This window comes from Dermacentor albipictus, chromosome 9 (genome assembly GCF_038994185.2).
Source record: "Dermacentor albipictus isolate Rhodes 1998 colony chromosome 9, USDA_Dalb.pri_finalv2, whole genome shotgun sequence".
Classification (NCBI taxonomy): domain Eukaryota; kingdom Metazoa; phylum Arthropoda; class Arachnida; order Ixodida; family Ixodidae; genus Dermacentor; species Dermacentor albipictus.
The window spans coordinates 118,187,783-118,214,087 of record NC_091829.1 but is presented as its reverse complement, the minus strand read 5'-3'; the positions used below and the strand labels follow the sequence as shown (position 1 = coordinate 118,214,087).

At 45.9% G+C, this 26,305-nt stretch overlaps 1 protein-coding gene across 2 annotated transcripts in view; it reads right to left on the bottom strand.

Moving 5' to 3' along the window:
* Positions 1-4,589: 4,589 nt before the first annotated feature.
* The window catches only part of LOC135911259 (mitochondrial substrate carrier family protein S-like), a 33,606-nt gene continuing 11,890 nt past the window's right edge, over positions 4,590-26,305 (bottom strand). For both annotated transcript variants that reach the window (XM_065443459.2, XM_065443460.1), the window contains exons 5-8: positions 25,833-25,905; positions 25,702-25,749; positions 20,593-20,798; positions 4,590-5,273 (exon numbers count right to left, since the gene is read on the bottom strand). In XM_065443459.2, the coding sequence (XP_065299531.1) occupies positions 5,099-5,273; positions 20,593-20,798; positions 25,702-25,749; positions 25,833-25,905 (502 nt within the window). In that variant the 3' untranslated portion in view covers positions 4,590-5,098. The remainder of the gene's footprint in view (positions 5,274-20,592; positions 20,799-25,701; positions 25,750-25,832; positions 25,906-26,305) is intronic.

Sequence of the window (26,305 nt, the reverse complement as noted above, 5' to 3'; positions counted from 1 at the left end):
TATACGTCTCTGGATAAAACATGTTCAGTCTCCGTGAGCAAGGATAAGTACCAGTCTGTAGTAAGCGTAATGTAAGTGCCCGAGCCCTGTTTAGTTTAGGATGCGGCAAACTGTAAACCCTGCGATTAAGAAGGTAATACTTCGCGATTTCATTGTATGTGGAAGGGGAGTCTATTCTCGGGGAGTTCCGCCACGCCGTTGCGCTGGGCAGAGCGGAGGGCAAGATCTCGCGCTGCCTCATGAGCGGACTCATTGAGATTCGGAGGGGCTCCCTCGATCATCCAAAGGTGAGCAGGGAACCAACATAAGTAGTGTTGAGAGATTTCACATGTCTGCATAATTTTAAAAGCAACCTTAGCCACCAAGCCCTTCTCGAAGGCCCTAACAGCCGACTTTGGATCACTATATACAAAAGGCCTGCGCCTGTCAACCAGGGCGAGCGCAATAGCCGCTTGCTCCGCGACCTCTGGCCTATCAGTTCCAACGGTAGCAGCGTTAACGAGACTGCCCTCATTGTCCACGACAACTATGGTAAACACCTTTCTCTCCTCATTAAAAGAAGCATCGACGAAGCCAACCTTCTGATTCGCATCACAAATGAGTCTCAGTAGGCAAGCTCCCCTTGCCTTTCTTCTACCAACATTTCGCTCCGGATGCATGTTCCTAGGAACAGGCTTGACGTGATACCGATTACGAACGTTCACGGGAATACCGACATGAAGCTGCGAAATCTTCTTCCGAGGAACACCTAACTCTCTCGGAATCTGCCGACCCGTGCTAGTCGTAGAGAGACGCACCATCTGCGTCCTCTCCTGAGCCTCAGCTATCTCATCCAAGGTATTATGAATTCCCAGCTGGAGAAGTCGGTCGGTGCTGGTGCACATTGGCACTCCCAACACTTTCTTCGTGATCTTCCTAATCTGCGTGTCAAGCTTCTCCTTCTCCGATGGTTTCCACTTGTGCATGGCCGCCACATAAGTAAAGTGACACCATACAAATGCGTGCATAAGTCTAATGAGACTGTCCTCCTTGAACCCCGTCTGCCTGTTGGCCACCCTCTTCATTAGGCGTACCGCATTTTCTGTCTTGGCAATGATCTTCTGGATCGTCAGCGTGTTGGCGCCGTTCGACTCAATAATCATCCCCAGAACCCTAATCTTATCAACCCTAGGTATGAGATCACCATTTCTTGTACGAAGCTGAATGCTCAGCTGGTCCACGGGGATCCATCCCCTTGGCTTGCGTCCCCTTCTAGTGGGACTGTACAGCAACAGCTCCGACTTGGAGGGGGAGCACTTTAACCCCATCGGGTCCAAATAATTCTCAATTACATCTACTGCCTCCTGCAGAACACTTTCGATATAGCCCTCACTACCACCGGGACACCATATGGTCACGTCATCTGCATACATGGTGTGCCTAATCCCCTCAATCTCCAAGAGCTTCTTGGTCAATCCGACCATGGCCAGATTGAACAATGTGAGCGAGATGACGGCCCCTTGAGGAGTGCCCCTGTCTCCAAGATTGAACATCTTTAACTCCAGCTCCGCAACCTTCAAGGTAGCCTTCCTGCCTGACAGGAAGGACCTGACATAGTCATGAAAGCGCGCGCCGAGGCCAAGATCCGAAATGGACTTAAGAATATAAGAGTGCCGAACGTTGTCAAAAGCCTTCTCCAGGTCCAGCCCTAGGATGGCCTTAACGCCCCTCCCATCTCCATCAATGACCTGATGCTTGATGAGCTTCATTGCGTCTTGAGTCGACAGCCCGGCCCTAAAACCAATCATAGTGTGGGGGTAGACCTGGTTCTCCTCAAGGTACCTTGTAAGCCGATTAAGCGAAAAGCGAAATAAAAAGTAGAAGGGAGGGAGACTTTAAAGGAAGGGTGGCGAGTGTTCTCGCCACTACAGCAGCGTCCAATCAGGGTGCACACTGCACGGAGCGCAGGGTAGAAGCGATAGCGGCGACAGCGCACTCCTTTTTTTTTTTCGGTCTCTTCGTTGCACTTCGTGTGTGCACGTCGTTATCTCGTCGTGTCGTAGTTGTCCTCTGTGCACTTGTGTTGTCGGGCTTTTCTCACAATGGCGTCGGCGGCGTCTTCAAGCGGTGTGAGAAAGAGGCATGCCTTATCGCTGGAGATGAAGGAATGCATTATAAGGGACATAGAAAGTGGGCTGAAGAAGGCGTCGGTGGCGGCCAAATAGGGCGTTTCCGACACAACCGTGTCGACCATATACAAGAACAAATTGCAGCAGCAACTGCAGCAAGATTTGTCTTCCCTGTCACGGAAGAGAATACATACGTCGAAGTACGAAGACGTGGACGCAGCGCTCTTCAGATGGTTTCGTGAAGTTAGGGCTCAGAAAGTACCAGTGAGTGGCCCCATGCTCCAACAAAAACCCAATCACTTGGTGCTCTTTTAGGCCACGACGACTTCAACCCACTTAATGGATGGATCCAGCGATTTAAGGGTCACCATGGCATCAGCTGCAAAGTGGTGCGCGGTGAAAGCGGTGATGTCAACAAATAGTCCATCGAAGTCTGGCTTCGCTTAAATTTGGAAACCATGCTGTCCACATATACAGACGGAGACATATACAATGTTGACGAAGCTGGCATACTTTATAACCTTCTGCCCAACCGCACTCTAGCACTGAGAGGTGAAGCCTGCTCTAGCCGCAAGGCCTCAAAAAAGCGCATAACTGTATTGTTCTGTACTAACATGGATGGAAGCGACAAGCACTGCCTGTTTATCATTGGAAAATCAGCGAGGCCACGTTGCTTTAAAAAGCGAGAGTGCCTGCCAGTGACATACAAATCCAACAAAAAGGCGGAAATGACGCAAGACATGTTCACATGCTGGCTTTGCAAGTTTGATGAGGACATGGTGGCACAGAAGTGACAGGCCGTGCTCATTCTCGACAATTTCATAGCCCACATCATCATCACCACCACCATCAGCCTGGCTACGCCCACTGCAGGCCAAAGGCCTCTCTCATACTTCAACTAGCCCGGTCATGTGCTAATTGTGGCCATGTTGTCCCTGCAAACTTCTTAATCTCATCCATCCCCCTAACTTCCTGCTGCCCCCTGCTATGCTTCCCTTCCCTTGGAGTCTAGTACGTAACGTTTAATGGCCATCGGTTATCTTCCCTCCTCATTACATGCCCTGTCCATGCCTTTTCTCTTCAGGGATAATGGTAACCAGCTGTTCATGATCTGAGAATGCCTGCCAAACGCACCCTAGCCCATTCTTATTCTTCCGATTATTTCAATCACAGCCGACAAGCCAAAGTTGACTGCAGTCAAGTTAAAGTTCCTGCCTGCCAACACGACTCCAAAATGTCAGCCGCTCAACCAGGGTGTCATGGCAACCGTAAAGGCACTTTACAAAAACGCATCTGCAAAAGAGCAGATGCGTTTGCTAAACATGCAGCAACAGCAGCCTCTTAAAGTGAATTTAAGGGGTGCGATTGATATGGCTGCCGCTTCATAGTAGCAGGTAAAAGCCACTACAATAAGCAAGTGCTTCAACAAAGCAGGCTTTATGCGCAATGCAGAGGCTCTTGATGCTGATGAGCCAAGCGACATTGTTGCCGATGAGACAGTCAACACGGACGACATGTGGTCCGACCTCATTGAAAGCACGTTTCCGCCACAGACACCTTCCAAGAATATGTCGATGCCGGTGAGTCGGAGCTTCCTGTCTGGGAGGAAGTGAGCAAGGATGATGCGATCGTCGCAGCGGTGCGCGGTAGTGCAGAGCTTGCAACCAAAGACAAGTCAGACGACGATGTCGACCTGACGCCAGACCCAGATGTCCCGTGCAAAGACTCTTTGGAATACCTCAGCAAAGTGAAGATGTACTGCGCAAAGAACACTTTGCGTGAGAAAGCACTTCGGTGCTTAAGCCTTGTGGAGGGCGAAATTGTTCGAAGCACTTAAAAAAAATCTCCAGACGAAAATAACAGCTTTCTTCCGGTCATGCCACATTTGTCAGGATAACGTGGTTTCTGTGCTGTGCTGTGATTGTGTTGCATGTGTGTGCGAGTGAAATATGTAATAAATTGTGTCTGAAAAGTGGGTGGTCCGTTTGGCATAGCAAAAGCCGATAAAAATCATGCTTTGGTTATAACACGGTACTGCTTATAGCGCGGATTTTTACAACTGCCACGACTTACATTATAAGCGGTCTACACTGCAAAACTCAATTCAACTAAATACGTACAACAGGGATGGTGTCGCAAGGCGGTAGTGGCAGATTAATCAATTTTCTAGTGATCATACCTGCGGGTTCCTGTTCATCATCCTAGGAGCAGTTTGTGAACTGGGGTGAAATTTTGCCAATGCTACTGTTCATGAATGGAATTCTTGTGAAGTGTTCATGAACTGAGGTACCACTGTATTTAGGCAAGCGCTCGCTTTATTTCGAAAACTTGCGACTCCCCCTCAACCAGTTTTTGGAAGATTGTGCATAAACATCAGCTATACATGCATTTTCTTTTCACCCTTGTACTCAGGCGAGTGCTTGCCTTACTTTGACCATGTCAGCGTTAACCGCCCATGCGAACATAAGAGCAACACAAAAGCACCACTGTTCTCAATGTTTAAGACACACCGAGCAGAAACACTTGGAAACATACAGGATGACCAGAAAATGTGAATCCCTAACTTTGCAAAGCATTGCCCATCTGTAAAAGAATGGCCTTTCAGTCTGGCCAGGCACTGTGGGCTCCCTTAGACATGTATGCATAAAACACATGGTAAACAACAGCTGCCAAAAAGTGCACAGCTACAGAGAAAGCATAGAAAACAAGGCACCTCTCTGCAGAATCTGCCAAATGGATATGCAAGAAAAAATACCAAAGCACCATTGAAAAAATTGGTCCGTTGATTGTGCACATGACTAAAGCATAGAAAACGTCCACTGCTCTAAGCTGAACAAGAAAGTCCAGACACAAAAAAAAAAGGCACAGCTCTCGTAAACCAGCATACCCAAAAAATGACCCGACACTTAACAGTGTAAAATGCTGTAAGGATTTGCAGTGAAGCACACTGTGCAAAGAAATGCAGTCTGGTGTAGCAGTTTGCAAATGTGTCAATCCCGAAGGCCCAGTTCGGTGACCTTCCGCTGCGCGTAGCTCATCACAATCATGCTGGTCCCATTGGCGAGGAAGCTTCGGATGGAGCCAGGAGCAAGACCACGGTACATGGCCGTGAAGCCACCTTTCTGCCTGTAGATGGACTTCATTCGCTGGAGGAGGGACACATTTCTGCACAGATTTCGTTCCGGCACAACCATGTCACAACCAATAATGAGGTAATTGAACCAGTTGAGTCATTTAAATATTTAGGTGTTCATATAACTTCTAACCCGACTTGGAACATACACATTGACAGGCTATTGGGAAAATCAAATCGGACTCTTGGCTTCCTCCAATGCTCATTTTGACAAGCTAGCAAGGACACAAAACTTCTTGTGTACAACTCAATAGTTCGATCCAAACTTGAATATTGTTCCGTTATTTGGAAACTTCATCCAGAGGCTTGAATCACTACAAAACAAAGCTGCTAGGTGCATCATGTCCGATTACTCTCGCTATTCAAGTGTACCTAAAATTAAACACAGCCTTGACCTTGCAACACTAGAAAGAAGAAGGAAGGCGTCTCATTCAGTATTTTTTCAGAAGATATATCACAACCTTACACCTTACACTACATCAATAATGACACCAGCTGCAACGTTTCCACGCTTGGACCACTCTCTTTTAAGGTTCGTCGACCATTGGCCCGCACCGACCTACTTCGTTTTTCATTTCTGCATTTGGCAATCCAGGAGTGGAACTAGTTGCCAAGATCAGTAGCTGAAGAAGGAAATGCTGATAAATTTTCAGAAGCACTAATTCAATTCTTATTGCTTACCAAAAGCCATTGACATAACCACAAGGATGTTCGGTAGTTTTGACACCTGCAAATGGCATGTCTTCTAACTTTCATTACGGTGTTCTTCAGTTTTTTTTATGATGTATCAAATAAATCATCCCATGCTCCAGTATCTGCATGTCGAAATTGCTGTACTGCTTTCTCTAAATAAAGTTCTTTTTCGTATTCCCGCTTTTGTGGATGAACTCTATTATACTTCTTTATGCAAAAGCATTTATGCAAGTGTTATTAGCACCGCTATATTCTTTGTAGTGTGTATGTAAATTTTAGTGTTCATTGTACGAAACATGCCTCCACCCTTCCCTATGTAATGCCCAATGGGCCTTTAGGGTAAATAAAATGGAATGGATTTCATTGCATGCCAAGTTCTAAATTGTGGGGTTTATCGCACAAAAATGTTTCGTTGTTTTATTTACTTAAATTAAATTTTGGAGTCTTATATTTTTTATTTTATTTGTACATACTGCAGCCTGATCGGGCTATTGCAGGAGTGGGTGTGAAAGGCAGAGAAATGAAAATAGTAAGTAATACAGGCAATACAAACAATACAAACAAACACAAGCCAAAACTATTCAATGGCCGCCAAGAATAAGTTTAAAGGAAGAGAACGAGTAGAACCAGGCAAAGAATTCCAGTACTCGATTACATGGGAAAATAAACTGTATTTAAATGAGTCCATACGGGCGAAATAAGGTGCAATGTTTAGGTGATGGTGACTTCCAGTATTAGATGGTTTTGCAGGAGTTTGGTAGTTACCCGAAGATATACGGCAAAAAGAGTTAATAATGCAATGCAAAAACTTCAGTGATTCCGTGCGTCGGCGATCTGAGAGGGGTTGTAAGCCTTGGGATGAAAACGCTGTATACGGTGAAAAATCCCTATGGCATATAAATCCCTACGTACCTACGGCATATGAAGCGGATTGCTTTCTTTTGGATGGCCCCAATTTGATTAATGTGGCACTGTTTGTGTGGATTCCAGACGGGAGAATCATAATCGAGTATAGGCCGGATTAGTGATTTATACATCAGTAGTTTAGTATCCCTTGGGGCTGTGGTCAATGTGCAGCGCAGATAGCCTAACTTTTTCAGGGCTTATGAGGTTATTAAATCTATGTGCTTCGACCAAGACATACTGGGTGTGAAAACAAGACCAAGGTATTTATAGTCACCAACTCTGAATTGGAGTATTATTAACTTTGTAAGTAAAAGCGGAAGGGGTCGTTTTATTAGTGAAAGTCATAACAACGGTTTTACGGATGTTAATTGTCATTTGCCAGGTATCCCACCAAGAGCTAAAATTAGAAAATGATTTTTGAAGGTGTAAATGGTCATGAAAGGAGGAAATTTTATGATACAATACACAGTCATCAGCATACAAACATATATTTGAGGTTACGTGATGAGGCAAATCATTTATAAAGATCAAGAAAAGCAACAGACCCAGCACGGAACCTTGTGGTACTCCTGAAGGCACCTTAGCTCTGTTAAAGGACACAAACTGAGATCGATCGGAAAGAAAACTGGAAATCCAGCTGAGAATGTAGGATTAAGGATGGCGTCAAGTTTATACATTAATTTCGAATGAATCACTGTATCAAAAGCCTTTGAAAAGTCAATGAAAACTGCGTCAATTTAGTTGCCCGTGTCGAGGTTAATAAAAATGTCGTGTGTAAATTCACTTAGCTGTGTTAATGTGCTGAAACCACGTCTGAAGCCGTGCTGGACATTAGTAATTTAGGTGACTCAAGGTAATCCATAATGTGTTTGTAAATAATATGCTCTAACATTTTACACGAATGAGAGGTTATAGAAATTGGTCGATAATTAGATAAGACGGGTTTGTCACCGGCCTTGAATAAAGGAAGAACTTGAGCAATTTTCCAGGATGTGCCAAAACCACAATTTGACTATGAGGCACACCGTAGTGGGGGATGCAGACCACCTGGGGTTGTTTACTGTGCATCCAATGCATGGTATATGGACCTTTTTGCATTTCACCCCCATCAAAATGTGGCCAAACACACCCCAGCCCATTCTTATTCTTCTGATTATTTCACTCTCATGATCCGGATCCGCGGTCACTACCTGCCCTAAGTAGATGTATTCCCTTACCACTTCCAGCGTCTCGCTACCTATCGTAAACTGCTGTTCTCGTCCAAGACTTAAAATTAAATTATGGGGTTTAACGTGCCAAAACCACTTTCTGATTATGAGGCACGCCGTAGTGGAGGACTCCGGAAATTTCGACCACCTGGGGTTCTTTAACGTGCACCTAAATCTAAGTACAAGGGTGTTTTCGCATTTCGCCCCCATCGAAATGTGGCCGCCGTGGCCGGGATTCGATCCCGCGACCTCGTGCTCAGCAGCCTAACACCATAGCCACTGAGCAACCACGGCGGGTTCGTCCAAGACTGTTAAACATTACTTTACTTTTCTGCAGATTAATTTTTAGACCCACCCTTCTGCTTTGCCTCTCCAGGTCAGTGCGCATGCATTGCAATTGGTCCCCTGAGTTACTAAGCAAGGCAATATCATCAGCAAATTGCAAGTTACTAAGGTATTCTCCATTAACTCCAATCCCAAATTCTTCCCAATCCAGGTCTCTGAATACCTCCTGTAAACACGCTGTGAATAGCATTGGAGAGATCGTATCTCCCTGCCTGATGCCTTTCTTTATTGGGATTTTGTTGCTTTCTTTATGGAGGACTACAGTGGCTGTGGAGCAGCTATAGATATATTTCATTCTCAGATTATGAACAGCAGGTTGCCATTATCCCTCAAGAAAAAAGTGTATAATACCTGTGTTTTACCAGTACGCACATACAGGGCAGAAACCTGGATGCTTACGAAAAGGGTTCTACTTAAATTGAGGATGACGCAACGACCTATGGAAAAAAGAATGATGGGTGTAACGTTAAGGGATAAGAAAAGAGCAGATTGGGTGAGGGAACAAATGCGAGTTAATGACATCTTAGTTGAAATCAAGAAAAAGAAATGGGCATGGGCAGGACATGTAATGAGGAGGGAAGATAACCGATGGTCATTAAGCGTTACGGACTGGATTCCAAGGGAGGGAAGCGTAGCAGGGGGCGGCAGAAAGTTAGGTGGGCAGATGAAATTAAGAAGTTTGCAGGGACGACATGGCCAGAAGTAGCAGATGATCGGGGTAGTTGGAGAAGTATTGGAGAGGCCTTTGCCCTGCAGTGGGCGTACCCAGGCTGATGATGATGATGATGAAAATGTGGCTGTCGTGGTCGCAATTTGATCACACGACCTCGTGCTTAGCAGTGCAATGCCAAAGCCATTAATCAACCATGGTGGGTGTTGTCTCTTTCTTGCACAAACATACTCTTTATGGTGAACGAGTACTAATTTTCCTTGATGTGAAACTGTATTTGGGCATTACATGGTGCAAGAAGCGTCGCAACACTTTTGTGAACACAGTAAAATAATGTTCACAATATGTAGAGAGTGCTGCCATGAACATGCAAGCCAAACATTTTGCTGCATGCAGCAGGGAGTACACAATCTCGCAAAAAAAATGATTGCTCACTCTCTCCTGCAGCTCTTTTGCCAAATTACATCATAGCCAGGGTAAAAGCTCACAGATGCCAGTCATATATGAACTATGAGGTTCATGACCATGAATTACTCCCAAGAAAAAGCTTGCAAAGGCATGGGCACCTCTGCCAACCTTATACGACTAACAGGAAAGCAGTAGTTGTTAACGCATCTCTTTCATCCGGTCACTGCACCTTTGTCAGACACCAACCTTGAAAGGCTACTACCAACATGTATCGAGAAAACGGTAAGAAGGGCACAATAGGCAGAGAATAGACTAATGGCACCACTGAGCAGAGAAGGAACATTGTAGAAGTGCTGCTTGCTGGGCCAGTTGGTTCATGATGACACTTGAGAAAGCCAGCGAAAAAATTGAAAACCAAGCATGTGAACAAATACGTTAAGTGCCCGACACATGTTATCTACAAAATTCCGTTGAAATGTGGTAAGGCCTGTATTGACCAAATAGGCCAATGCATCAGTGACTAGGTGCGCAAGCATTGTGAATTGACCAATTCTCAAGGAGCTGGTCACCTGGATTTTGATTGTCGTCGCTGTTGTCAGCGTGACTGTGCACCACTTTTTGAATATGTGAAGATTCTTGGCAGGGGCAGGACAAAAAGCCAAAAGAGAAATACAGTACTTGAGGCGTTTCGTATCAGTATTCAAGAGGAAGGAAAATGCCCAAGTGTTTCTTCTACCTCACTCTGTGATAAAGAGATAGCTTTTCTAAAAGCTGAATTTAAAGATGTGGTACATAGTTAGGGCAAAATAGTGTGCTCATCAATTTAAAGAATTTGTGCCTTGTTAAGAGCGTTGCGCAGGCATTGGCGGTTTGATGTTCAAGGGTTGATCCGTATTTTCAAATATGTCAGTTGCTAGTCCAGCTTTGTGGTGTCTTCTTTCTGTCATATTTGCATCTCAATTTTTTTGCTGGTTTTCTCAAGTGTCAGAAACATTGTGTTGAGAAGAAATTGTACTCTCTATATATGTAATTATGAGGCCCTTCTCTATGATTATAAGGACCAAGAACTTTTATCTCACAAAATTGGGAATCGAAAGCGCATGTGTTAAATTGGTCAGGTAAATTAAGCGTTTTCCTTCCTCTGTAAAGCTTGTCTATCGTAACCTCCCTTGTACCATATTTTCTGGTATATAAGACGCATCATTATATAAGACGCACCCCCCACTGTTCGTGAGTTTCTAAGTAAAAATTAGTACCGTATTTACTCGCATAATGATGGCACCCCTGAATTTTGTTGTCAAAATTCTACTTTTTTCTTCCCCGTGTAATAATCGCACCCCAAACTCGTCGCAGTGATATGTTGTGTGCCAAGTCTAGCTAATGATGATCGCACTTACCATCTGTCGAATGGCATGCAAACGACTATTGAAGACATACCAAGCGGTCTGCACACACCAAACATTCTTAAGCAGATGCTCCATTTCATTCCTTTCATCACTTTCTGCACTTACATGAAAAAAAAGAAAGCTACAACCAAACCTACCTTGGCTTCACAATGGTTTTGGTCAAGAACAACAAAAAAAGGCGCCTTTCGATTCGTCTCATCTGCACTCGTGGGCACGCAACAAATCGCGAGCAACAGCAATAGTGGCCACGTTTACACTGATACATTAGCGGTGTACCCTATTCATACGCCGACGCTTGTAACACAGCTAAGATATTCACCCGCCCTAAGCAGAAACGTGCCATATTAGGATAGTAATGAAGACAAACGCAGTTTCGCAGCATGCCCGTCATGTGTTTCTATGTCACTGGCAGTTAAGTGTGCCCACCTCTGTTTCTTTCCCCTCTAAGTGGACATGGCTACATTATTGTTGCAAGCTTGCCGATATTTACCATATCATTCATTACTGATACGGAAGAACCTGTTTCAATGCTCGTGATGTACTAGGAAAAAACTCGCGTTCAGCGCGTTCGGCTTGCTCTGCTGGCCGCCATTTTTTTGGGGTGTCCCGCACTGTTCAGCGGCAGCCGCCTGCTTGTTGACCTGTTGTCATCCCGCAGCAAATGCGGGATGAAAAATTATTTTTTTTGTTTTGCAGAAAATTTACCTCACGTAATGATTGCACCCCTGAATTTGCGTCAATTTTTTGGACAAGAAAGTGTGATCATTATTTGAGTAAATATGGTATACGAGATGCACCGTGTGTAAGACACACTTATATTCCCGCACTAGTTGCGAAGAAACTTCACAAAGTGTGGTTGCACAAATCTTGTGATATGCTGCACTTATCAATTAACATCTCTGAGTACTAGTCTCTGTAAGAAGAATCATGAAACGCCAAATTTGTGGGGAAAAAAATGCACAACCACTTGAAGCCTTCAAAGTCTTCTTCCAACGCACTCTCAAAAAGCTGCTTTTGTCGAGCTTGGGTGCTGACGAAGCTAGTAAGCCTGCCTTAGGGAACCTTGCAGTCACTGTAGCCTCCGTAACCGCACTCCAGGCAACGCAGACCTACTTCGCTGAATGAAGCGTGCCTCATGCACCCTGTTGCTGTGTGGCGGTGCTCTCTTTCAGTCATCCATGCCTCCCGCAGGCGCCACAAAACAGTTTTAAAACTGCGGTTCACTGCAATATCCAGAGGCTGCAGTATTTTAGTCATGCTCCTGGGATTACTGCAGGGATGCAGTTTTTTGTTATCACACACTTGAGCGTCAGCCCAGTTATGTGCGCTCGCATGCTATTCACAACCCGAAGGCCCCTCTTAACAGTAAAAAGGCTGTCTGGCCGCTCCAAAAAAACTCTGAGTCACCTGCCCATCCAGCCCTTCACATTTGTCTCTATGACAACGCTGGGCAGGAAGGCTTCTTTTGGCATGGTCTTCCTTTTAAAAATTATTGTGGGTGGAAGCTTCCTCCCATCAGCGCAGCACAGAAGCACAACCGCGAAATGCACTTTTTTGTGGCCTGTAGTTTTAATCGTGATGACCTTAGCACCCTTCGGTGCCACACTCCTTTCCATAGGAATATCGAATGTCAGTGGCACTTCACCCATATTGTTACGGAAGGATGAAAGAAGAGAGAGAGGAAGCAGAAGATCGCAAGATGCTGGCTGCTGCGGGTCGTTGGTGGTCAGTCATCCTAACTACTCAGACTCATTTTGTATATTTATTGTAAATGTAATCTTCTATACTCCCAACATCCCCGTAACATATTGGTGGAGGTGCAGGGTACAATGGCTGGAAATGGAGCTTCGCAGTGGATGTCGCATCACCGTCCGCACCATGAATGATGGGAAGCACTCAGGATCAACGTCGTTTCCACCTCCTGTGACACCATCGCATGCTACGTCGCTGTCATCTTCGGTTGTCATTGTGCAACCCAAGGATCCTGGAACTTTCTGCCGGACCGATGCCGCCGATGTTGAAGAGTGGGTGGCCATGTACGAACGTGTGAGTGGAATCAACAGATGGGACCCTACGCTTATGCTAGCTAACCTGTTATTCTACCCAAGAGGCACGGCAAAGGTGTGGTACGAAAACCACGAAGAGGAGCTAACCAGCTGGAACCAATGCAAAGAGAATTTAACAGAGTTGTGTGGCAAACCAGCCGGCCGTACAATTGCTGCAAAGCAGGAACTGGCCTCCCGTGCCCAATCCCTTATGGAGTCCTATGTTTGATACATCCAGGACGTACTGGCACTTTGTCGCAAGGCCGATCACGACAGGACAAACTGAGAAGGTCAGGCACATGCTTAAGGGCTTTGCTGACGACGCGTTTAATCTGCTCATGTGCAAAAGCTGCTCCACAGTTGATGCAATCATTAAAGAGTGCCGACAGTTTGAGCAGGTCAAAAGCCGACGCGTCTTGCAACCATTCGCCAAACTTCCCAATACTGCCACAACGTCGACGTTTGAAGATCAACCCGCACAGCAGCATGCGTCATCATCAGAGAGCATGGTGCAAATCATTAGACGTGAACTGGATGCGATGGCGCCCGCAGCTTTCTGTTCGCGCAGCCCTGATGCTACCGCATTTTCAGTTCCTCTCATACAAGCCATCGTTCGCCAGGAACTTGAACATAGGTTTACATTCTGTGTGTGCTGTCGCCCATCCCAGAGCTAACGAACGCCCTTCTACTATTTTCGCTCCACCCCGACGCTTCCCTCCGCGTTATCGCAACCCGACTGAGTCGAGAACTGCGGAACACCAGCAGATATGTTTCACCTGCCGCCACATTGGTCATGTCACCCGATAACACCTCGCACGCCAACCAACCTGAGCCGTTTTGATGGAAATGCCTGCAATGTTTCACCCAGCGCCAAGTCTAACAGCGCTGACAACTCTACTACGAACACGTGGTACAGCCGCTCACCATCATTGCGCAGACACCAGTCTCGTTCACCGCAAACATGATGCCTTTCGTCCCCTGTGACGTTTGGCCGCGCCCTTTCGGAAAACTAAGAAATGCAGCCCTTAGAGGTGGCGCTGCATTGACACTTCTCAATGACACTTCTCCCACAAAAAGAAGTGTCATTGATGTCAAAATAGACGGCACACCTGTCCAAGCACTCGTCGACACTGGAGCCCACATATCTGTGATGAGTGCCAACGTACGTAGATGCTTAAAGAAGGTCCACACCCCAGCAGCTGCCCGAGTGCTTTGTGTGGCCAACGGCGGCGTGCTGGTTGTTCTTGGAATGTGTACCGAGCGTTTAATTATAGCAGGCCGCCCTACTTCTGTTCTTTTTGCTGTGATCGACAACTGCCCTCACGACATTTACCTTGGATTGGACTTTTTATCCACTCATTCTGCTCTCATCGACTGCGCGACCGGCATTCTTCAGTTGGAACTGCCTCAACTCGCTGATGCTCCGAGCACCGCCCCACCGCACTTGTGCTCGCTTCACGATGTGCGTCTGTCACCCGAGGCAGTTACTTACATCACTTCGACCGCCCTTCCACAGGTTCCTGACGGTGAATATGTGCTTCGCCCCATCATCGACGTGTTTTTGAACAGGAACGTTGCTGTTCCGCATACACTGGTCACAGTTACTAATAACGACGTCGTTCTACCACTTCTGAATTTCAGCCTGTGCCCTCAAGTGATTCGGGCCAGCATGTTCTTGGCCAGCGTTTCTGGTGGTTCCGAATTTGACATTGAGAGTCTGAATGCCGACAGTGGCTTATTAGCGCCAATTGCAGCTCCCAGCTCTGGTTCCTTAACGGATGACTTCATGAAAATGATTGCACCTACCCTCACCTCTGCACAGGCCACGGTCATGTGTCACCTGCTTGAATCGCACAGTGACATCTTTGATTTTGGCAACAGGCCTTTAGGCCAAACATCTGTCATTCACCACCGTATAAACACTGGAGACACGAATCCTATTCGTTGGCGTCCCTATTGGGCAATGCATGCTGAACGTCGAGTCACTCAATCAGAAGTGGACAAAATGCTCCGCAAAGGTGTCATCGAGCCATCAGCCAGCCCTTCGACTTCGCCTGTCATCACTGTGAAAAAGAATGATGGTACCTGTCGTTTTTTCTTCGATTATCGCCACTTAAACAAGATCACACGGAAAGACGTCTACCCACTACCACGCATCCAAGACGCCTTGGACTGATTGCACGGAGCTTAATACTTCTCGTCCATCGATCTTCGATGCAGCTACTGGCAGATTTCAGTTGATGAAATGGACCGCAAGAAGATGGCCTTCATCACACCGGATGGCTTATATCAGTTCAATGTCATGCCCTTTGGCCTATGCAATGCTCTTGCGACATTTGAACGTATGATGGACTCTTCTGCGAGGTTACAAATGGACCACCTGTCTTAGTTATCTTTACGACGTTTTTTCTCCCACCTTCGGCAGCCACCTTACCTGGCTCGCTGCAATTCTTGCAGTCTTCCGAAAAGCAGGCCTCCAACTGAACTCCACGAAAGGTCACTTAGGGCGCCTTCAGATTACCGTGTTGGGACACCTCGTTGACACATCCGGTGTGCAACCAGATTTGGAAAAAGTTCGTAGTTTCTCTGTGCCACGTTCTGCTTCTGACGTGTGCTGCTTCGTCGGCCTGAGTTCTTACTTTCGCCGTTTCGTCAAAAATTTCGCTGATGTTGCTAGGCCTTTGACAGATCTAAAGAAAAACACACCATTCTCATGGGATCCGGAGCAGGCTCACGCGTTCGCCACTCTTATCGGGTTTCTGGCCACCCCTCCCATACTTGCCCACTTTGATCTCTCTGCTCCGACCGAAGTCCACACTGACGCAAGCGGCCACAGCATCGGCGTTGTTCTCGCCCAACAGCAGAATGGTGCCAATTGCGTGATAGCTTACACCAGCCGCCTGCTGTCACCTGCAAAAAGAAATTACTCCATCACTGAGCAGGAGTGCTTGGCATTAGTTTGGGCTGTCGCCAAGTTCTGGCCATATTTGTACAGCCGCATGTTTTTGGTCGTTACAGACCACCACGCCCTCTACTGGCTGTCTTCCTTCCAGGACCCCACAAGACGGCTTGGTCACTGGGCTTTGCGGCTCCAGGAATTTTCATTTGTTGTCAACTATAAGTTTGGACGTCTGCAGAAGGATGCTCACTGCCTCTCGCGTCACCCCGTGGATCCCCCGATCGTGTTGCGCATGATCCACTGACCTGCGCGACGGCTTTGACTGACAAGATTGACATGTGCACTGAACAACAACGCGACGCATCTTTACAGTCCATCGCCGGAGTGCAATCTGGCAGCACCGACGGCACGTGCCGCATGTTCGTGCTGCCTGACAGCATCCTCTACCGCTGCAATATCAACCCTGACAGCCCCGAGTTGCTCCTTGTACTCCCTCGTCATCTGTGATCTGTCATTCTCAAACTTCACAATGCACCGATGGTAGGACACCTCGGAGTTTTGCGTACATACGACCGCGTACGACGCCAGTTCTTCTGGCCGGGTCTCTACCGCTCTGTGCGTCGTTATGTCACAACTTGCGAATTGTGTCAGCACCGTAAGAAACCTCCCCTGCCACCTGTCAGACGACTCCATCCAATTGAAGTTCCCTCTGAACCGTTCTTTCGTATCAGCCTTGACCTGCTTGGCCCTTTTCCGACGATGACTAGAGGGAATAAGTGGATCGCCGTCGCTACTGATTACGTGAAACGCTACGCGATAACAAAAGCGTTGCCAACTAGTTGCATTTTGCAGTGGCATTTGTCGCGCGTTTGCCGAGTTTGAACATGTCAACATGCTAAGCCTTTTCACAAGTGTTTTCTTTTAATGACATTCATCGGTACGAGAGCCACGTAGTCTGCATCCTGGGAGAGCGAGGCTTAGCGCCCGCGGAGCAGTGGCAAGCCTGCAGCGAGTGAGTATGGAAGCCTCATGGGTGGTCCAAATTTCTTATGTAAATAGCTTCTTCTATCTCTTTGACTCTGATGAAGTCGCGGCTCTCGGAGCCGGGTGGCCGCGGGCCACGGGTGCCACTACGGGCTGACTGGTATTGCGGCCTGGCACCGGGCGCTCCGACACCTTCTGGGACGGTGGGCGCCGTCAACTCAGATGCTGTGTGCACCGAGCAGGGTACGATCACCTCACTGAACTGACATCTCGCGGCTGCCTGTTTTGCGCTCATTTTGGGTGTTCTCTTTGGATGCCGGTTGTTGCCAGGGTAGCAACACTTTAGGCCTAAGGCTTTACGGAGCTGCCTGTCGCACGTGGAGGGACACAACCTGGTGGACCGTGGCGTTGAGGTGTTGCACTTTGCTTCCCTCATTCTAGTTAGCCTCGCACGAATTGAAATTTCTCGTTCGACTCAAGGAAGCGAGCTTCGTTCACATGAACTTAGCATCTGAGTAGCTGCCCGATCTTTTGCTAGTCGAGTTTAACATCGTACCACATGGGCGATGCGCATGCAGAATTCCTCTCCCTTGCACTACTTTAGTGTTTGCCGAGTGTGTTGAGTGTACGCAGCGTGAGTGGAGTCACCCGTGGTTTGCTGCCACCTGCACATCGTCTGTGCTGTTGCCCCGGACTACGATCGAGCCACCCCGGGCGATGGTGATGCTGTGGCGAGTTCGGCACAGCGACTTCAGCGGCCGCCTGTATCCAGCTCGCAACCCTCGGTGGCGGAGAAAAGAGCCGGCGATCACCAACAGCTACCGCGGCTCGCCAGCAGGGCGCGTCGGCGCGAGCGACGCTTGCTCGTACCGACTGCTGCATCGTCGTCTCCAGAGTCCTGGCCTGGAATCGTGCCGTTGAGTCTGCAAAGCTGCTGCTGTGACCGGCGGACGCCAACGGTGTACCCAGGGACAATGTCGGCTCGCATGCTATGGACAGCGTGTGGACATTTCCTCGGCGCGGCCACTGTTGCATGTACCATCTTGTTCGCGAAGCACGGGTTGACGTTAGACCATGTAACATGTTTCGCCGGAATATGTAGTGATTTAAGGTTGGGGAGATGTGGGCATGCGTGACTCTCACGCGTCCCCTGATATCTTGTTTTCCCGCATAGCTCCATCTCCTGCAGTGCGGCTTCGCCGCGTGGCATGGCGCCCGCGGCGGTCGGAGTGGTTGAAGCACGGTGCAAGAGATGGCACGAGTGTTGCGCTGCAGCGGGGTTACTTGGGCGCAAGGGAGAACACGCTTGCCCGCTTGGGCGGCGCGCTGGCGAACGCCGACCCATGCTTCTGCGAGACCGTCTCGTGTGGCCGCCTTCAAGCGTGCCACCATTCGCGTGACCGTACACGCAATCGACCAGGCGTTGGGATCCAGCATGGGGCGAACATATTTGCTCGTTATCCAGTCGCGGTGAGTCGGACTTCTAGATTTGTTGCGCACCCATCGGCATGTTTTGTGGGTAGCGACTCGGCTAGCAGGCATTGATCTATGAAGGTGCAATAAATGCCCTTGTGATTGTTTGCTCTACTGTGTTGTCATTCCTTTGTCCCAAGAGCACGGGTGTGAAAACCCCACAGGCCATAACGCCTTCTTGCCCAGGTCAGGCTGTTTGCCGCTCTTCATGGCCTGGAAATTGTCTGTAGACTGCCACCACGTGCGAATCATCTTTTCATTGATGTCGAAATGACGGCCTGCTGCCCGGTTCCTGTGCTCCTTCGCGTACGAGACTCACACAGCCTCTGATTTGAGAACTCACAAAGTTAAGTGTTCTTTTTTTCTTTTCGTTTTCATGACTTTTTTTTTTGTTATGAAACTAGTTTTGGGAGGTTGACTATTCGTTATTGCATTTATGATGCATTACTTGCATTGAGCTGTCATAATAGTTCTAAAGAAAGCCTAATCAGCATCAACAGGAGTTCCCTTAGAGTTTGCCAAAAAGAAAGAATATATACATATAAGACGCACCACAAACAATTTTGGGAAAAAACTGCTTCTTATACACTGGAACATACGGTAATTGTGTTTATTTTGCACTACTCTGTGTTGCAGTAGTACAGTCATGAGTGACTGATAACAGAACTTCTGCTATGCTGAGTTTCATCGTTTGAAATTACAATTTCAATGCGCAAGACTTCATGCATAGACTACAGTGGCATTTTTTACATGCTGGAGCAAGTTTTCAGTTGTAAATTGTTCAGGAAATAAATTACTGTACTAATGATGTTCTTACTTCAATACCATTTAGGTGTTTCAGGCACAAATGTACTCTCCGTAGCCAAAAATAAAGGCAAATGAGTTGTTATAGTTTTCCTTGAAGTAGAAATGTCTAGCCATACAGGGTTAAACAACAACAAAATTGACAGAACCAGAATGCAGTGTTGAAAAAGGCAAGCCGCAATTGGAAACTCGCTGGTCCACCGGTTGGAAGATTGGAATTGCAGGAAAAACAATGCAGAACTTATTCGCTATTAGTTATTTTGGTCTGGGACCTTTATACAGTATTGTTCTGTCCTGGGCCAAGACAAAGTAAAACTATTCCAATCTGTTTTTATTCCAAATCTGCTGTCCCAACCGTACCCATTGGGCATCGTGAGCCCACTATTCACGGTTTAAGACGCCGCTTCTGAGACCTTCCTCGCCGCTCACAGACAAAGTGCCCCATCGGACGTAAAGGAGAAGAACTATTGTGGTTGTTTTCTGAACAATTTGCTTTCTTCTCACCAGGTGGTGATTTTTTGAACATGTTCTGTAGTTTCATGATCATCAAAGTAGAAAGCAACAACGGCTGGCTTCAGGAGAGGAGCGCGCGCTTCAAAAGATTGCAGATCTCGCAATTCCACTGCGTCAGCAGCTGTTATTATCAATGTATTGAGCATCAGCAAGTCTGAGGATGCTGCCTTTTCGTTGAACTTTGACTTCGACTGAGAGTGATGATGCAAACCAGCCTGGCATATGCAACTGTAGTGCTTGCAGCTAAAGTTTTGCAGTAAATTACCTGTTCAATGAAAAATTTTGATTTTTTTTGGAGATAGTGCCTATTAGACAGCAATACATTTTGTATATGTCAATCTTTTGGTACATTTCGTTCCTAGTAGATACAAGCGTGTCTTTATAAACTTTGCTCAAGTTTATCCCACGATCTTGATATCTTTTTTATGACATACATATAAAATTTTTATCCGTGAAAAGTGCAATCACTCTGCTTTTTTGTTGATGTATTGCATAAAATATTGAGTGCGGTAGTTCTTTCAGAAAAAAAAAAATTGACGTAAGCTACAAAAAAACACCTATTTTCCCCATGGTAGGGAAAGAGTTAAGCCCTCCATGATTGGTCAAAATGGCTCAGGCCAACCCCACATGCGCAATTGCCTCGCCATATAGGCAGGGCCTGAGCCACTTTGACCCATCATGAAGGGCTAATGGCAGATTTGGAACAAAAGCGTATTGGAATAGTTTTACTTTGTCCTGGCTTTGGAAAATGTACAGTGGCTGCTACACCAGTGCCCGTGGTTGAAGGGGCTCCAAGACTGCACGGCAGCTCTGACGTAAGAGTTGGTTTAATAAATACTCGTAATTAGAACCACATTTAGTTCCACCATTTTTGTATGTTGGCATATGCAGTCTTGCAGCCCCCTTAAACCAAGTTCACCAGTATTGCAGTTCATATTGAGCACAACTACACATGTCAATGAATGTACATTGAAATTAAAATAAACTTGAAACGCACTGTCCATAGTGGCCCTGTACTTGTGACTTCATGTACTCGAGTGGCCAGACAATCCACCAGGCCGCCGTTGCTGCCAGGCCCGAGATGAGAAAGGGTCCCAGCAGGGGTCGCTGGAAGTACTCGTTGAAGTTGCGCCGCCCCGAGTCGAGGAAGATGAAGTAAGACGTCATGAGACCCACTGTTCGCATCCATGTCACACCAAATCCCTGCATGGGCAAATAGTAATCGGGTCACATGAAATGGCAACACACTGTAAAACTGGTTTTTATAGCGCTAAGTAACTACTTCAATTACTGTAAAACAAATGCGTCCACAAAGCTTCCTACAAAGCATGCTCGAGTAGGGCTTAATGTTCGCATGGTTGGTACAGGTTAGGCTTGGTAGAAATGAGGGCAACAAAGGAAAGCAGACAGCAGGGCAGGCACCCCTTTCTAGCAAGATCTTCTACAAAAACCAGCACAAGAAACTGGCATTATGGGAGCTGCAAGTAATGGTATGTAGTAAAATTCGAAGCGCGAAAAAGGAGACAGACCAGACAAGTCTTGTTAATGTACTTTTTGCACTCCTTTAACTTTACTACATACACCCTAAATGAACCAGCCCAGCAGCAAACCTTGGTAATGGTATAGCATGGGAAGGATGGGAACTATATGAATTTCCCTAAACTTTGGCCCTTTGGCTTCAAAATGGCTTTTTGATCTGGCAAATCGATCATTTCCACTAAAACACTGCATTACAAATGCAACAGTATGCAATGATTATGCACGTGCATAGAGATTGATTGCCTCTGCACGTAATGTACAGTGGTGCCTCACTGAGTGAACAAGGCTCGCTGGCGATCATTTAACTCGCAGAGCAGTTTCTCCCACTTAACCAGGATGAATCTGCACACATACGTGCCTGCGTATCTATACTGAGTTGTCATACTCCCTCACCTAGTCTCACTCTTGCCTCGCCTTCAGACATGCACTGAAGGCGACTTCAGATCACTTCTTCCTCCCTTGATCTTTACAAAAAAATAACGAGGAGAAAGCCCTTTGCAGCAGGTGTCTTCCACCTCATTTAGCAGAGGAACACCAACTGAGCTGGAGGTAATTGGCAAATGTTTCCAAATGTGCAAGTGGCTGCACACACTAGTGTGTAGTAGTGATCGTTATACCATCTTTCACCTCTCTGGATCTCGAACATCCCCATCCCCGGTACATATTGTGACGTCTGTTTCTTTTTTTCTTTAGATGTTGTAATTAATGAATAAATAGGTCTTTACAATAAAAAAAGATTGGCCTGTGGCCTAAGTGGATATATTTTCTGCTTTTCCATCATTAACCTATTAGGAACCAGTGTAGCTTCCAAAGCACAGCACCACTTTCACTTTCAACTGTACCTTGTACATGTTGTAAATAAACTTGACTTGACTTGACTCGTAAGTAATTAAAGAATCATACTATTTTCCTTAGTATGCCATTGTGTTAAGAAGGGTTCTGCCAACACAGCCACGCTGTACTTTTTTCTCAGCTGCATGATACTATTCTTCACCGAACTTGGAGAAGGGCTGAACATAGCAAGTATTGTGCATGCAACTTATTTTTATCTTGCTTAGTATTTGCTTCTGGAAGCTTCCTTTTGTCTAAATTTTATAAAAGAATGCTGTAAGCAAAGAATACTTGACATTGCGCATACAGTGAATCTTTATAGCATCGCAAGGAAACATACACAGACATACTTTAAGAAGTATGCTGGGCCTATGTGTAGGCTAGAAGAGGTTCTCAAAGCATATACGTATGATGGTTTTTAACCTGTATTTTCGCAAAATATTTTTTGCTGACTGGGTCCCTTTCTTGGTACCGACAAAAATGACAATGCTCTTGTCTTCACAATCAATAAATACCAAACAAGCTTACAGTAAACTTCTATAAATAAATAATTTCAGTTATTTCACAAAAATGTTCTATTAATAGAGGTTATTTACACATGGTATTGTTAATAATTGCAAAGTAAGTGAGAGGAAGCAGAAAACAACAAGAGCTGTTTAGATTCTTCTTGCAAACGAGCTGGGCTATGGAATAAAAATAAGGCAACTAGCATTCGAGAACCAGAAGCAGAGTATGTCTGGGTGGGTCAGAAACTTCTAACAAAGTGTCACCAAGCAAACAAATAATGCAATGATGGCGAATAAATCTAATGTAATTGCAAGACAGCAGGCTTTTCTCCCATAAAAGCCCAATGATGATGGTTATTGGATGCTACTGGCACAAGGGCCTTGTGTGGCCAAAGAATGCCAAGGCCATTCTAATTAGCTATCAATGAAGCATGAGCTGAATTTTGAAGGGTCTGAATTTTAAAGAAATTTTCCAGTACCCAACATCTCCCTATGGGGATGCTGGTCACTGGAAATTAAATATTCATTCCAAGCAGCTGCTGCTTCTCTGCCTGTGAACACACCAATGGCTGTCTTTATTTTTATCTCTGTGTTGTGTTTTTTCATGCAAGTTAGGACTCCAACTTCATTCCCAACTTCATTTTTGCTTGCTTTAATTCAGCTGTTACCTTAATTCTGTATTTTCTGAAATCAGTAAACAGTTGCGCACTCCTGCATTTTACAAACTAGTGATACGCCTTGTTTTTCTTATAACTTTTAGCAAAGCCACATTTATATGAGGTTTTTGTATTTTCCTGCTTCTCTGACTGCATAATTTCAATAGAAATGCTTGGTCGTAACACAATCATTTTATCAAAAAACTACCTGTGTGCCATGTTCAGAGCTTGTTTTTCAAATACACATGACCAGTCTGTTGACAGGATCAGGGAACGGAAATTGCCTAATGCTGTTGCATGAAAAGTGCGAGTCAGTGTTCTTGTCCCTCCTTCCCCTCATCTGTGTGCATAAGGAATGAAACGAAATACAGGCAGATCATCACTTATCTCAGCAGATAACAGTCCTGCAGTGCAGTCAGTGAACTGAGCAGTCATCTCAACTTATGTCAAGTGCATATATAATCACTGTTGCTGTGAATTTCATTTTGTGACCCCTGCTGGCGCCGAAAGAAATGTCAATATATTTGAATTGGTAGGTGTACACTTTCTACAATGACCTTCCCTCTGCAGATGACTTTTCATCAGACCCTCATGTAAAGCACAGTTTCGGAAGTGTTCTTTCTTCTTCACTGTCACAACAAGGTGACAGTATGCTGTACTCCTGGATGTAGAAAAAACAGTGAACACACTGACAGCCAGGTGGGCCTTTCAGCAGCCAAGATGGTGAGAAAAAGATGCGATGTTCTGTTACAATGTCAAATGGGCAGCTACGCAAGCAAAAGCGTAACTTCCCGAACAGCCAGGTGATGGCGAAGCACTTGTATGGTGTTAGCGAGCAAACAAGCGGGCAAGAAAAAAGCTGCCCACCTGACTGCTTTCTGAGCAAATGACACCAGGGTTGCAAGACAGTATCCACTCCTCTCTTGTGTCCATGTCTGCACGCCTTACCCTTTCTTGCATTATGAATCCTTACCAACTAGCTCAGATTTATGTTGTTCTAAAGAAAAAATAGACCCCTAAGACTGTTTAATTATGTCCAATGAACTAGACCAAGCTTGCACCCTACTTCATGATGAGAGGCTAATTACCAGAAGATAAAGTAAAGGGAAAAATTCCATCTCAAGAATTTGACACCAAAACGACAGTGTGATGTCACAAATTTCAATGTACTATTTCCTTGTTTTGGGGTCACAGTGGCAGAGCAGAAATTCTTGAAATCAGGTAAGTTCATTTCACAGCTCCTTGAGAGTACGCATTTGAATTGAATTCTGGGGTCCTACAAGGCAAAACCACGATTTGATTATAAAGCCCGCCACAGTGGGGAACTCCGGATTAATTTTGACCTCCAAGGTATCTAAAGTGCCCTCTATGCACGGAACACGAGCGTTTTCGCATGTCATCCCCATTGAGACGTGGCTGCCGCGGCTGGGATTTGATCTCGCGACGTCGTACTTAGCAGCGCAACACCCTAGCCGCTAAGCCACCGTGGCAGATTGATCAAGAATACAATGCAATTCATGTCTACTAATAAAAAATTTGCTAGGCCAGAGCAGGTGCAGGGACATCAAGATGGCATCAACCCGTGTCTTCCGCGGTGGCGTCTTTTCTAGCTTACTGAGCCTCTCTTAGCGATAAGAGCAGCTTGTTGGTATCGCAGAAGGGCGATCTGTTAATACAAGGATGCAATCTGTGAAGATCACTTTCAGCTATACTATCGCCTTGGCCACACCTTCACCATCCACAAGTACTGTTTGGCCGTTCTGGCAAAACTGGAAAATAAATAGCGCCGTCTAGTAATTCCAGTCTACATCAGTTTTACGTCACGGTGTCATTGGGTGCTGCCGAACATATACTGAATAAACAAACATGCCTTTTCCGGTTCAATTGTAGGTGAAGTGTAGTAGAGACAAGAGAAATGGTAGTTTATAGTACTTTCTTGACAGCGGCTCACACATGCTTCTGCGATATCTGTTGAGTGTTGATAGCCTAGTGCAATGGATTGCACTGTGCAAGAGATAAGTTTCGGTGACAGTGTCTTGGCGCAGCTGACAGCAGCACCACGAACAATGCGTTGCTCGCGTAGTTCCTCGCATGCCGGCAAGAACGACATGCCCGTCCCAGAGCCGTGACAAGGAGAAGCTTTTTGGCGGCACTTTTGGTGTCACTTTATAACATCGCCAAAAATGTGTTTCACAACCATGTGAGTCGCAGCACAATTTAGTAACAAAATAAAACATTTCACACTTTCTTTTCAATTTAGTTTACGTAAAGCGGCCGTAGTTAACCCTTGTCAGTGCGCAGAAGCCGTAATGTGGCCGATTAACTAAAATACAAGACAACCAAGCCGCTGTGCACTAGCCTTGGCAATACGTGCTGACAACATGGGTAAGCAGTCACTTGCATTATTCAATAGGCCTATTGTCAAGGCGATAGTACTGCTGAAAGGGATCATCACATAATGCATCCCTGGCTAAAATTATTCTTCCCTTGAGTGTTCCTTCAACCTTCATTAGCACTATATCTGTACTTTCCCTTTGGGTAGGTTTGTTACGGTAAAGAAATCATAATCCTTACCGTGTAAACTTTGCGTAATGTCCATGTCTGGCCAATCTGGCGGCTTATCTGAAATAATTAGACATATCACAGTGTGCCACTACTACTGTAAATCATATACATATTTTTTCTTCTTAAAAGCTTGGTCAAACCTTAGCATATTCTAAGGGGCACTCGATGATGGCTCGGGCTGTAGATGCAATGACACCTCCGATTACGACCCTCCTGCAAAAGCACAATTTAAACTTTGCAAAGGTAGTTTTATAAAGCAAACAGTGAGTTTCTGTCACTTCATGCTTTCTTTTTTCTTTTTCTGCGAGATTAGGTATATGGCGCATGTAATATGATGCACACTGCTTGTTATTTTTTCGTAGTATCAATGCTGCCTGTCCTATTTATAAATTTCATTAAATTAAATTATGGGGTTTTACGTGCCAAACCACTTTCTGATTATGAGGCACGCTGTAGTGGAGGACTCCTGAAATTTCGACCACCTGGGGTTCCTTAACGTGCACTTAAATCTAAGTTCATGGTGTTTTCGCATTTCACCCCCATTGAAATGCAGCAGCCCAGGGCCGGGATTTGATCCCGCGGCCTCGTGCTCAGCAGCCCAAATTGTATTTAT